This window comes from Channa argus, chromosome 2 (assembly GCF_033026475.1).
Source record: "Channa argus isolate prfri chromosome 2, Channa argus male v1.0, whole genome shotgun sequence".
Taxonomy (NCBI): Eukaryota; Metazoa; Chordata; class Actinopteri; order Anabantiformes; family Channidae; genus Channa; species Channa argus.
The window spans coordinates 29,798,172-29,808,930 of record NC_090198.1 but is presented as its reverse complement, the minus strand read 5'-3'; the positions used below and the strand labels follow the sequence as shown (position 1 = coordinate 29,808,930).

The window sequence follows — 10,759 nt, the reverse complement described above, 5'->3', positions numbered from 1 at the left end:
AGGTATTTTATAAAATGTTCCTACTTGCACAAGTTTCAGGTTGTCAGGTGTTCAGAGTTCCACACCTGACGTTCCCTGACTGCAAAGCCCAGAGGCTACTGCAGAGCTGGTATGACCTGGTGTTCTGGTATTTATTAAAAGCTAGACACAAGCGGACAATATGTCCACAAAAGTAACGCAGAAGTGAGTCCAGCTAGCATCAGTCCTGTCCCACCTGCAACCTGCAGGCTGACTGATGGCAGTCGGTGCTTTAAGTAAAGTGATAATGTACTGATTCCTATCACACACATGTTCACAGTACACAGAATAAACACGCTTTGTTTTGCGTGAACGATGACTCTGGCTGTTCCCTGTCATATTTTTGGAGTGAGTGACTCATCAAAAGCCACTTTTAGTGGGGTGTAAATGAAACGAAGAAGACAGGAAAGTATAGAATCAAGTTTTATTCTTCACAGTGTCTCGAATAGTTGCATACAAACTGCCCATAAACTGTTAAAGCTCTCATTTGCATGTCACATGTCAACTCACCATGACACTAAAAACAAGCAAACAGAAACACTCATCGTGTTAGCGAGAATTTGATTATACCTCTTTAGCACAACAGTGAAAGTTAACTTCATGGTAAAAGGCAAACATGTTTCCCAAGCACCTTTGGAACAATATGCATGTGTGCACGAAAAGATACAGTTTCTTAGTGTAATTACTCTATTAGTACTTTACAATGTTTCAAACCATTTTTTTTAAAAGTCCGTACTGACAATGATTAACACCACCAATACACGAGGAATAAGAATAAAGATATGAACTGTAGCTGAGAATCTTTTGTCAAAGCGAATCCCCTCAAATTGTCTGTGTGGAACTTCTCTGTCTTCAGTCCGACTCAGATGTTGATAGGAGTTGGTACTTCGCTTTGGACCTTTTCACTCTGTAGATCACCGCTCCACACACCAGGAGGCAGCCAACAATGAAGATGAGATTCATGCCCAGATTCATGGTCAGGCTGGACACTGAAACAGAGAAAACATAAGCTAAAATTCAGGTACAACAAAAGTATATTATATATGCATTTACAGTATGAAGCTTATTAACTACTGTGTGTCCAGTGATAAAATACAGTGAAAACAAATGTTAGATTTAATTGCTTGGATAATTCACAACTACAAAATGCTCACTAACTATCTCCAAACCGCGTAAAAGACGTAAAAGACTCTAATGATGATTGGTCCATGATTGTGTTTAATGATGTTGGGTGAAAGGTGCTGATGTTGACAGTGGTTTCAATATTGTCCACACATTTAGAAAAGGGAATGGGTTTAAATAACAGAAGGTCCCCTCTGTGTAATGTAGTACAGCCCCTGAATGCAAAACAGTAGTGGACACCCACCCTGGCTGTTGGCCGCTCCTCCCAGGCGCAGAGGTCCCTGGGAGATGGAGTGTTTGCTGCTCTCGGCTGCAGCTTCTCTTCTGTAACGACGGTTGGATGGGAGGCATCCCTGAGAGCATCTGGTGTTTGGGGCCCCGGCCTGACACAGGATGACGGTAGAATGGATGTAGACCTGCAGAAACATGGAGGCTGTAAACAGCTGGCCACTGCTGATTATACATAACGAAGCTGGTTGTTTTCCAGCTGTTGTACTATTTCATATCTTTTCCAAATACAGTTTTATCTGCAGCTCACTATTACTACTTCTGATTTTGGCTAAAAAAAGGCTGTGTCGTGCCTATAATAGCAAAATGGTGCAAAGACCTCTGGGAAAGAGGTCATTGGGTACATACACACCAAAGCATTTCCATTGGGTGAAAAAGGCAGTTTTCTTTTCTTTTTACTATTTAGGCAGTAAAGCTTTAATAACCTGATGTAAATAAAACAAGTAAAACAGAGTTAAAGAAAGTAACCTGCTTACCTGTGGATAAGCACCAATGAATTCAAAAGCCTCCATTCCAAATCTGAATTGAGACTGGGAGCCAGGGTAAAGCTGCACTGTTTTGTCCTTCACACACCTGTGACAACATGGTGACATTGTTTTAAACTGGAAATGTGATGTAGAAATAAGCATTTATAATATAAATGCATGTGGTGCAGTATTAGATGAAGAAACTGATGCATTTTCTTTACCCATTTTCAATGATGGTGTAACTGATCTGAGAGTTGGGGTTGTCATACGGAGACGCCTTGACAGACTCCACGAACAGCACTACATTGGGGATGGAGGCATTCGCCTCGATTTGAATGAACATCGACTCTTTGAGGTCCACCTCCACTGGATACCTGGTGGCAGCAATTTCTCTTAGGAACAGCTGGCTGTCATAGAATTCAAACTGGAAGGTGAAAGTCCCGAAGCCTTTGTCTGTGAAGACGTATGGGTTTTTGTGTATGTATCCCAGGGTCAGGTTGTTTCGCTTTGGAAAGCCACATTCAAAAGCGATCTCAACATCGTTGTTCCTGGAAATAATTTCACTTGTGTCAGCAGATGTGATCGTATTCCTGAAGAAGATGTTATAGTCATCCTCCTGAAAGCCAAACAGAAAAAATAAGTGAGTGAGTTGTCACAACTGTTAATCACTAATAGCAATAATGACAGCAATATTCAAAGTGGTTTTTCAGATTAAAGACAGAACATTCACAGGTGCCCAGTGCCAGTATGCTTTAGTATGGCAGCTAGGTACTGCAGTTTCTCTCAGTAGCAGAAAGTAGAGACCCTGTAGAGACCCTCAACACTGTGCTGCAGGTTTCTGTGCTGTACCTCTACATAGGTTCCACAGGCACCCAGCGATATTTCGGCCACCAGGTGGGACGAGTTGGACAGTCTGTACAGGTTGCAGGAATAATCCGTGATTTCGTTCAGATGTAATTTGTTCTCAAAGCGCCTGATGAGGTAGTCCTTCTCCACTTCCACCTTCACTGACCTTTCATCACATGTCACTTTGGCTTCTAAACAGCGTGAAACATGTAACATTTATTTAATGGTGTGGTGATGTTGTCATGGTAAAGGTCAAATCATTAACCATAGCAACAATAATAACGTGTACGAGCTGAACATCCTGCTTGTCCTGCCATCTCAAAGAAACTGAAATTTCCTTGAACATGTCATCCATGTGGTAATGTGCTGACATTATGTCATCAATCATTTTGTGTCAGAGCTTTATTACTCTCCAAAACAATCATCCAATCATCACTCTGCTGACTAAGGGAGTTTCCCTTCTATTAACCAGGGTTCTGCCATAGTTCCTGTGAGCTAATCATCCATTTGCTGTCTAAAGGCTAATAACTAAAGACACCTTTAACTTCTGTTCTACACATTATGGAAATAACGTTTGGTCTGATTGACATGTAAATTGAAGTTCAAAATAGTCAACTAACCATGATGTGCAACGTGAACAGTCACACAGCGCAGCTCTGAGTGAATGAATTGATTGATGTACCAGTACCAGTTCCCATAATAATAGCTGAGAGAGAAAGAGAGAAAGGAGAATTTTAGAATCACCTTAACCAAGCAAGTTGTGACAGGAAAATACATGAAATAGAAGCAATGTAACTTCCTCTTTTTTCTTCTTTAAATTAAAGCTCATCTTTCTCAAAAGTTGGTGAATGATTTAAAACTTACTAGGGGTAGTATGCTTCAGAAACAAAGCAAATAGGAAAATGATTGTTCAGTTCTTGGTCTGTTGGTGTCCATGTGATGACAAATTCATCTGTGGAGATTCTCCGCTTTGAAACGCCACCTGGTCCAGTGAGAATCAGGTCATTAGTCCTACAAAAGAAACGTGAAACACGATTTTTAAACATTATAATAAGTCTTTTACAGGAAATGTTATTGATACGTTTGTAAGAAGTCGCTGTGAAAGAAGGATCCTACTATCATTTTAAAATTCCATTTTCCTTACGTGCTGAATTTACTTGATGATCTGACTTTGATTTCAAGCTGGCGGTTGACATACGCAGGAATATTTGCTCCATTACTCGGAGTTGGTGACATGAAAATGGGAATGTAATCACCATCAAGGCACGAAGGGACGTCACTGTCCACTGAAGATCACATGAGAGGAGAGACGGACTTTGAGAACAAAATTAATACTTTTGATTGAATAAATCTGTATGAATAAAAATACACATACCATAAACAATAAACTGCAGAGGCAGTTTGCTTAAAGGAAGAACTGATGGTCGGTTTATGGTGGTTGGTGTTTCTGTTGTGGTTGTTCTTTCTTCAATGGTAGTTGTTTCTGCGGTGGTAGTTTCTGCGGTGGTAGTTTCTGCGGTGGTAGTTGTTTCTGTGGTGGTTGGATAATCTGTGGTGGTGGTGGTGGTTGGATCCACTATTATGGTTGTATATGGATATTCTGTGGTGGTGGTTGGATATTCTGTGGTGGTTGGATATTCTGTGGTGGTTGTATCCACTATGGTGGTTGTATATGGATATTCTGTGGTGGTGGTTGGTGTTTCTGTGGTGGTGGTTGTTTCTGTGGTGGTTGGATATTCTGTGGTGGTGGTTGGGGTTTCTGTGGTGGGGGTTGGTCTTTCTGTGGTGGTGGTGGTAGTTGGGGTTTCTGTGGTGGTGGTTGGTCTTTCTGTGGTGGTGGTGGTAGTTGGTCTTTCTGTGGTGGTCTTGGTTGGTCTTTCTGTGGTGGTGGTGGTGGTTTGTGTTTCTGTGGTGGTGGTGGTAGTTGGTGTTTCTGTGGTGGTGGTGGTAGTTGGTGTTTCTGTGGTGGTGGTGGTAGTTGGTGTTTCTGTGGTGGTGATGGTTTCACTTTGACGTTTATACCTTCCCTGTGTTAATGGTTGCTTTGTGGCATAGGATCCATCAGAATAGTACATAGAAATGTGAGACTTGGGAAAATCCTCCACCACCAGCTCAATGGGGTAGTATCCAGTACTGTAGCTTACAGGTGTATATTTCAGGGAGCAGGAATTCTGTTGAAAAAAGACGTCACATACTTTTAAAAGATTCAGCCAATCATGAGGTTCCCACAGTCTCTGGTACAGTATATGTACTGATTTGTGTATTTTAGCTGTTAGTAGCTGTTTTCCCTTCTTCCACAGAGACTAGAGACACAGGGGGCTTTATAAGTGTAATCACACTGACAGTCAATAAACTGAAGATCAGTAAATTACTTTTCCTTCTTATTTTTCTGTGTGTTTCTAATCTACTGCATATTGTGGGTTTTCTGTGTAGACTGAAAGGCCTAAGTGGCAAATTAGGAAGTACCCTGTCTCAAAGTGATGCCAAAAAACTAGACTAAGTCCCTAGTGTTAGGACGTCCCAGGAAACCTGAACAGAAAGCTTCCAGTTTATTTCAAATGCTGATTGAAATTAGCAGAAGAGAACATACTTCTCCTTCATTAGCTTCTCTCCATTGGCTTCCTATAAAATCCAGAATTGCCTTCTCACATACAAATCTCCATCGTATCATAGGATTTTCTAGCACCATATAATCCCAATAGACTTTGCTCTCGGAGGGCAGGTCTACTAGTGTTTCTTAGAAACGACTTCTGAGCAGTGTCTTTACTCCACTATGCAAAGCACTAAAACAAACCATGATTTCTCTTCATTCCTTGTAAATGTCAGTCTCTGACCTGGGTTAGCATGCAGTGCTTTTGCTGTCGTCCACAAAAACAATTAAATACATCAGCCAGACTCACTCCAGCTGGTGACATGTTTCGACTTAGGTATCAAGATTGTTTCGAGAGTGTTTAAGTATGTTGCCCTAAATATTGTTGCTCTTCTGAACGCTGCAACATTGTTTTTCTACGACTTCATGACAGAGTGTTTTGGAATGAAATTCCTTATGAGCAGAAAAATCCTTTTTGGTTGATGTTTGAATGGGGAAATACGATTAATTTACTAAATGACTTAAGTTATCCTTCAACAATGGGCTTAAGATCTATGTACAGTATATCTGTGGGCACCACATACTGGTTATTCATATTGTTATATTTACTGTAAATAAATACTGTAAATAATTGCTGTTGTTGTCACAGTAATTATTAGAGTTTGGATAAATCTCTTACCGGATTCAAGGAGAACTCACTGGAGAACTCACGTTTTAACCATAGTTTTGTGATAGTATTTGGATTTAGAATACAGTATAAGCATAAAGAACCACTGTACTCGTGTTTTATTAAACTCCCTTAAACCTTTTCTTTGTAGCCAACCAACCAGTTACACCTGCATTAACAAATAATATAAGGTGAAGGGTTCATAAATCATTTCTTACACCTCTGGTTAATCTCTACCAATTTACATATTATTGTGCTAATCCTCCTTAAAGATACAATTAGTCATTTAGCAGTTGCTAAATACTTTATCCAAGCGTCTTGCAAGTTGCAGACATTAGGGGGAAAAAGAGTTTGGATAAATCTCTTACCGGATTCAAAGAGAACTCACTGGGCAGGCCACACAGCCCACACTCATTTGTACTTGAATCTGTTGGTACTCTGCATCTGACCTGGTCACCATCAGGGTCAAACGCTGTCAAATTGAATGATCGTGGGCAGTTTCGGGGTATTCTGTAACACAAGTTAATTAACAGAATCAGGAAGCGTTTGTGTTTGAAATAATACAAATCCTGAATGCTATAATGTATGTGTGCACTTTGTCCAGCACTAGTATATGTTTGGACTAATTAGCAGTTTTAATTGGGTGGTCATCAGGACCCTTTGAAGGGTAAGATGTTGTTTTCAAAATTAAAATTAGTTTTAAATTAAAGTTAGCTGTGTTGCTGAGGTCGAGGTCTAGGCATGAAGGTCTTGGTAACGATTCAAAGACCAAACTATGGGTCTTATACAGTCATGGGCAAAAATATCGGCAACCCTGCAATTCTGTCAGAAAATGAAACTCTTCCCTCAGAAAGTTGTTCCAATTGTAAATGTTCTGGTATTAACATGCTTATTGTTTGTGTTTGCACTGGAACAACCAAAAAAAAAGAAAAGAAAAGAAAAGTCAAACTTGATAAAAAAAATTCACACAGAACTCACAAATGCACTGGACAAAATTATTGGCACCTTATCAAAATTGTAAGAAATATTTGCTTTTCAATCATGTGATGCTTGAGTAATTTGTATTCAGCCACACCTGTGTCAAGTATCAGGTGTGGGAATATAGTAATCACACTTTCAACACAACCAGTTAAAATGGAGAAAAGTTGACTCAGCCCTTGTGTTTGTGTCACACTGAGCATGGAGCAAAGAAAGAAGTGTGAAGAGACATCTGTGGATTTAAGAGAAAATTTTGGAAAAACAAGGACAATGTCAAGTCCATCTCCAGAGGTCTAAATGTTCCTGTGTCCACTCTGCACAATATCATCCAGAGGTTTACAGCCCATTGGTCTGTAGCTAACCTCCCTCGACTTGGACAGAAGAGCAAAATTAATGAAGGCTTCATTGAATGGTGAATAAAGAACCCGATTAACTTCCAAACAAATTCAAGCTGATCTGCAGACACAGGGCACAACAGTGTCAGCTCACACTATCTGTCACCATCTTAATGAAAATGATATGATGTGTGATTTTCTGATAAGCTAATTAACTGTTCTTTTATGAATCAAATGGAAATCAGTTTGCTGTAGGGATCAGTGTGACACAACCAACCAAAAGAGAGAATGATGGTCATTACCTGAAAATAGGGACCGATGAGGTGACAGGAGGGCTGTTAGACTGACCAGTATCAGATCTGATTCCCATGTCCACATGTGCCATCATGTGCATTGGAGCATTGTAGCCTCTGAGGCTATCCATCCAGTATCCCATATCATAATAATAATAATTATAATAGTAAGCTGGATATCTGTTGAAAGACATGTTTGAGTAATTAGCATCATGTAATATCATTTTTAACATTATTTGTTAAATGGTACAATGTGAAACAGCAAGTGTATCCATGATTATCCTGGTGAACAATGACCATAGTGGAAGACATTTAATAGATTGATAGAATGAATAGAATAGATTTAATAGAATGAATTTCTCAAAAGAATCCTCATAATTAGTAAATAAGTAGCCATTACTTTATCATCATTGTAACTCTTACAACTTATTATATTGTCCAGTCTTGTCTCATTCATTTCTTATTAGTTTAAATGGTTTATGGCACATGTAATACATTTTTGTTTTTGTAAATATATTCTTTGCACAGGTGACTCTGTACCGTTCCTGAAGGCAAGAGCAGAAATGGTGATGAGGACACGGCTTTGGTCATCAGAAATTTTGTTTTTAGCTTGATATTGAACCACCAAGTTTAGCTTTTCCAGAGACGCTTCATTTTTGCAGTAGTACAATATATTAGTCAATTGTACTACGTTTATGTTTAAAAATTAGTTAAAAATTGTAATTAGTTTGCAACATGAGTCTCTAAGGAAATCAAACAAAATAACAAAAATCCTAAAATCAGCTCACCTAATTGCAAAGGGGAGGTTGCTGCGGAGTTTTCTTACAGTCTTCATCTCATTTTGGCACCAGTAGTTGGAATAGTAATTACTACTAATTAAGGAGCTGCTGCTCTCACTCTGGTATCCACAGTCACCATAGTAACATATGTAGTCGTTGCGGTAGCAGGAGGGTGAAGCCTGCCTGTCACGCAATTCCACCTGTAATGAGTTTAATATAATTATGGAGTAAAATACATCAGCCATAAATGTGACAGTGGTACTGTCAAATTTGAGGGATGAATATTCTCTGTTAGATAAGTTATTGATTAACAATATGCAGACGTCTCAGTCTGCAAAGAAAACATTAAATAACAGACGTCACAGACCTAATTTAGAGAGTGCATGCAGTGAGCTAGTATATTTGTTTAAAGTTAAACCAGAATAGCTGCTTTAAAAAATGCCTAATATTAGAAATGAGTGCAGGAGCAGAGAACTCTGCGTTGTCAAAAGTACTAGTGGATTACTCATGCAGAGGTGGTTTGGCTGTCAGAAGACAGACACATAAACAAAGGCTGGATAAATCTAGCAAAGTAGCTGGGAGGGGCTCCATCATTGTAGAAAACAGAAAATAGAGATGGAGGAAGCACCAGAAGAAGTTGTGCACAAGAGGGAACCTCTGTTTGAGGTTTGGAAGCTTTTTTGTTTTTTTAAAAAAAGAAAATATTAGTTTTATAATAAATTAAAAAACAAATGAAACTACTAAGCCAGTTTAACTATATTCACTCACTGGCCACTTTATTAGGTACATTTATTAAGACTTTATTAAGAGGTGGTTCTAATGTTTTGGTCACCCTATTTAAAATGGATGAGGGGGCCAAAACTTTTGAGCCACCTCTTCTTATAATGCAGACCAGCATATCTCCTCCACCCACTATGACCTCAATAATAAACACACACAGACATATATAAAACCTAAACATACCTCAAAAGTCCCATCTGGCTTCCGTCCTTTTGGAGTGAACATCACTTGGCCTCCATAGAAACTGTAGTACCATGCAGATGCAGCTGAGACCATAAGCAGCAGATGCAGCAGCAGCGTGAGAGAAGCCATCCTGCTGAGTGATGCATCCTCAACAGGAGCAATGCCTCTTAAATATGTAGCTATAAGGAAATAAGCAGAATTCCAATGATCACATGTCTATTTACTAAGAGTATAAAACATGAAGTAGAACTTGTTTTACCGGCTTGTAGTTTCAAAGGATTGTGTACAGCTATAACCTCAGCTTCTATTTTTTCATTAAGCAATTACAGAAAACAAGCTCTGTGGCCAACAGTTCTGCTAAATCATCATTCTCAGCAACCCATCCCAGACCCCTCCGACTTCAACACCACCGACTGCAACATCTGCCACCTATGAAGACACATAACCACCAAATCCCTTCTATAGACCAATGTTGCTGACTGTGAAATGTGAAGAAACTGTAGCCTGTGTTGCCTGTTACTGTGCAACGAATTGCAAATGTAATTACATGATGGATTTGAAACCACTGACCATGAGGAGCTTGTTGGACTAGTTCTCTTCTATGGGGGTTATGACAACACAAGATCAATAGCTTTCGGTTTTCGGTGCAAGTATAAAAGAAACACGTGTGTATCCCAGTGTAGGTCCACGACGACATTCACCTGTATCAACAGAGAAATATAATGACACCTTTTCAGTGTGCAAAGGTTTGAATCCATTTAGTGTGAAATGGCGAAAAGGATAAAACACTTCTTTTATATTCACTGCATCATATGAACTGCATGACATGTGCACAGGTTGGTTGTGATGGGATGTGAAGACTAGATGGATTTCATTAAGTCGAATAACTAATGACATTTGTTTGGCGAGTGTGAGACAGAATCTGAAACATTCAGGACTGAGACGCCAGCGCTGTGGTGAAGGAGAGAGCAGCTCTGTCTGGGCGGCATTTGCCAATATTTGGATAAACTGTTCACATATTGTTGAGCTGATTTCTGCCATTAGTGACTTTTTTATTAGTGAATAAATATATAAATTTGAACCACTGTTGTGTGAAAGGAACTTTTCTTCTCACTGTTGTGCAGAATATAGTGTCTCTGTACGTTTTTAAATAAATGCAGACATTTGGTGTTATAGATTTAACAGAGTCATCAGTCACAGGTCCTACACATGTTCATGCACACGTGTTCTTTGAAATCCTGTAAACATCGTGCAGATGAAGGTTTTTTTAATTCTATTTCTCCCAGTCACTCCTTAGCTTGCCAGGAACCTATGACAGGTCTTTCAACCCTCTCTCTGCCAGGCAGCGCTCATAGCTGACATTACCAGACTAAGTGTCCTAACTGCATTTCACATATTGTCTTGCTAAATATA

At 39.4% G+C, this 10,759-nt stretch overlaps 1 protein-coding gene across 2 annotated transcripts; it reads right to left on the bottom strand.

Moving 5' to 3' along the window:
* Positions 1–428: 428 nt before the first annotated feature.
* LOC137107317 (uncharacterized) lies at positions 429–9,503 on the bottom strand. Of its 2 annotated transcripts, none has more exons than XM_067491275.1 (13): positions 9,347–9,503; positions 8,393–8,583; positions 7,614–7,784; positions 6,367–6,508; positions 4,117–4,912; positions 3,886–4,027; positions 3,606–3,752; positions 3,362–3,447; positions 2,745–2,932; positions 2,117–2,511; positions 1,905–2,001; positions 1,385–1,556; positions 429–1,007 (listed from the first exon to the last, which is right to left on the bottom strand). In XM_067491275.1, the coding sequence occupies exons 1-13, from the start codon at positions 9,473–9,475 to the stop codon at positions 871–873; spliced, it is 2,793 nt and encodes a 930-aa protein (XP_067347376.1). In that variant the 5' UTR covers positions 9,476–9,503; the 3' UTR covers positions 429–870. The 2 variants fall into 2 exon arrangements, with proteins under 2 accessions (XP_067347376.1, XP_067347377.1); XM_067491276.1 differs by having other exon boundaries at positions 804–1,000.
* Positions 9,504–10,759: the final 1,256 nt, after the last annotated feature.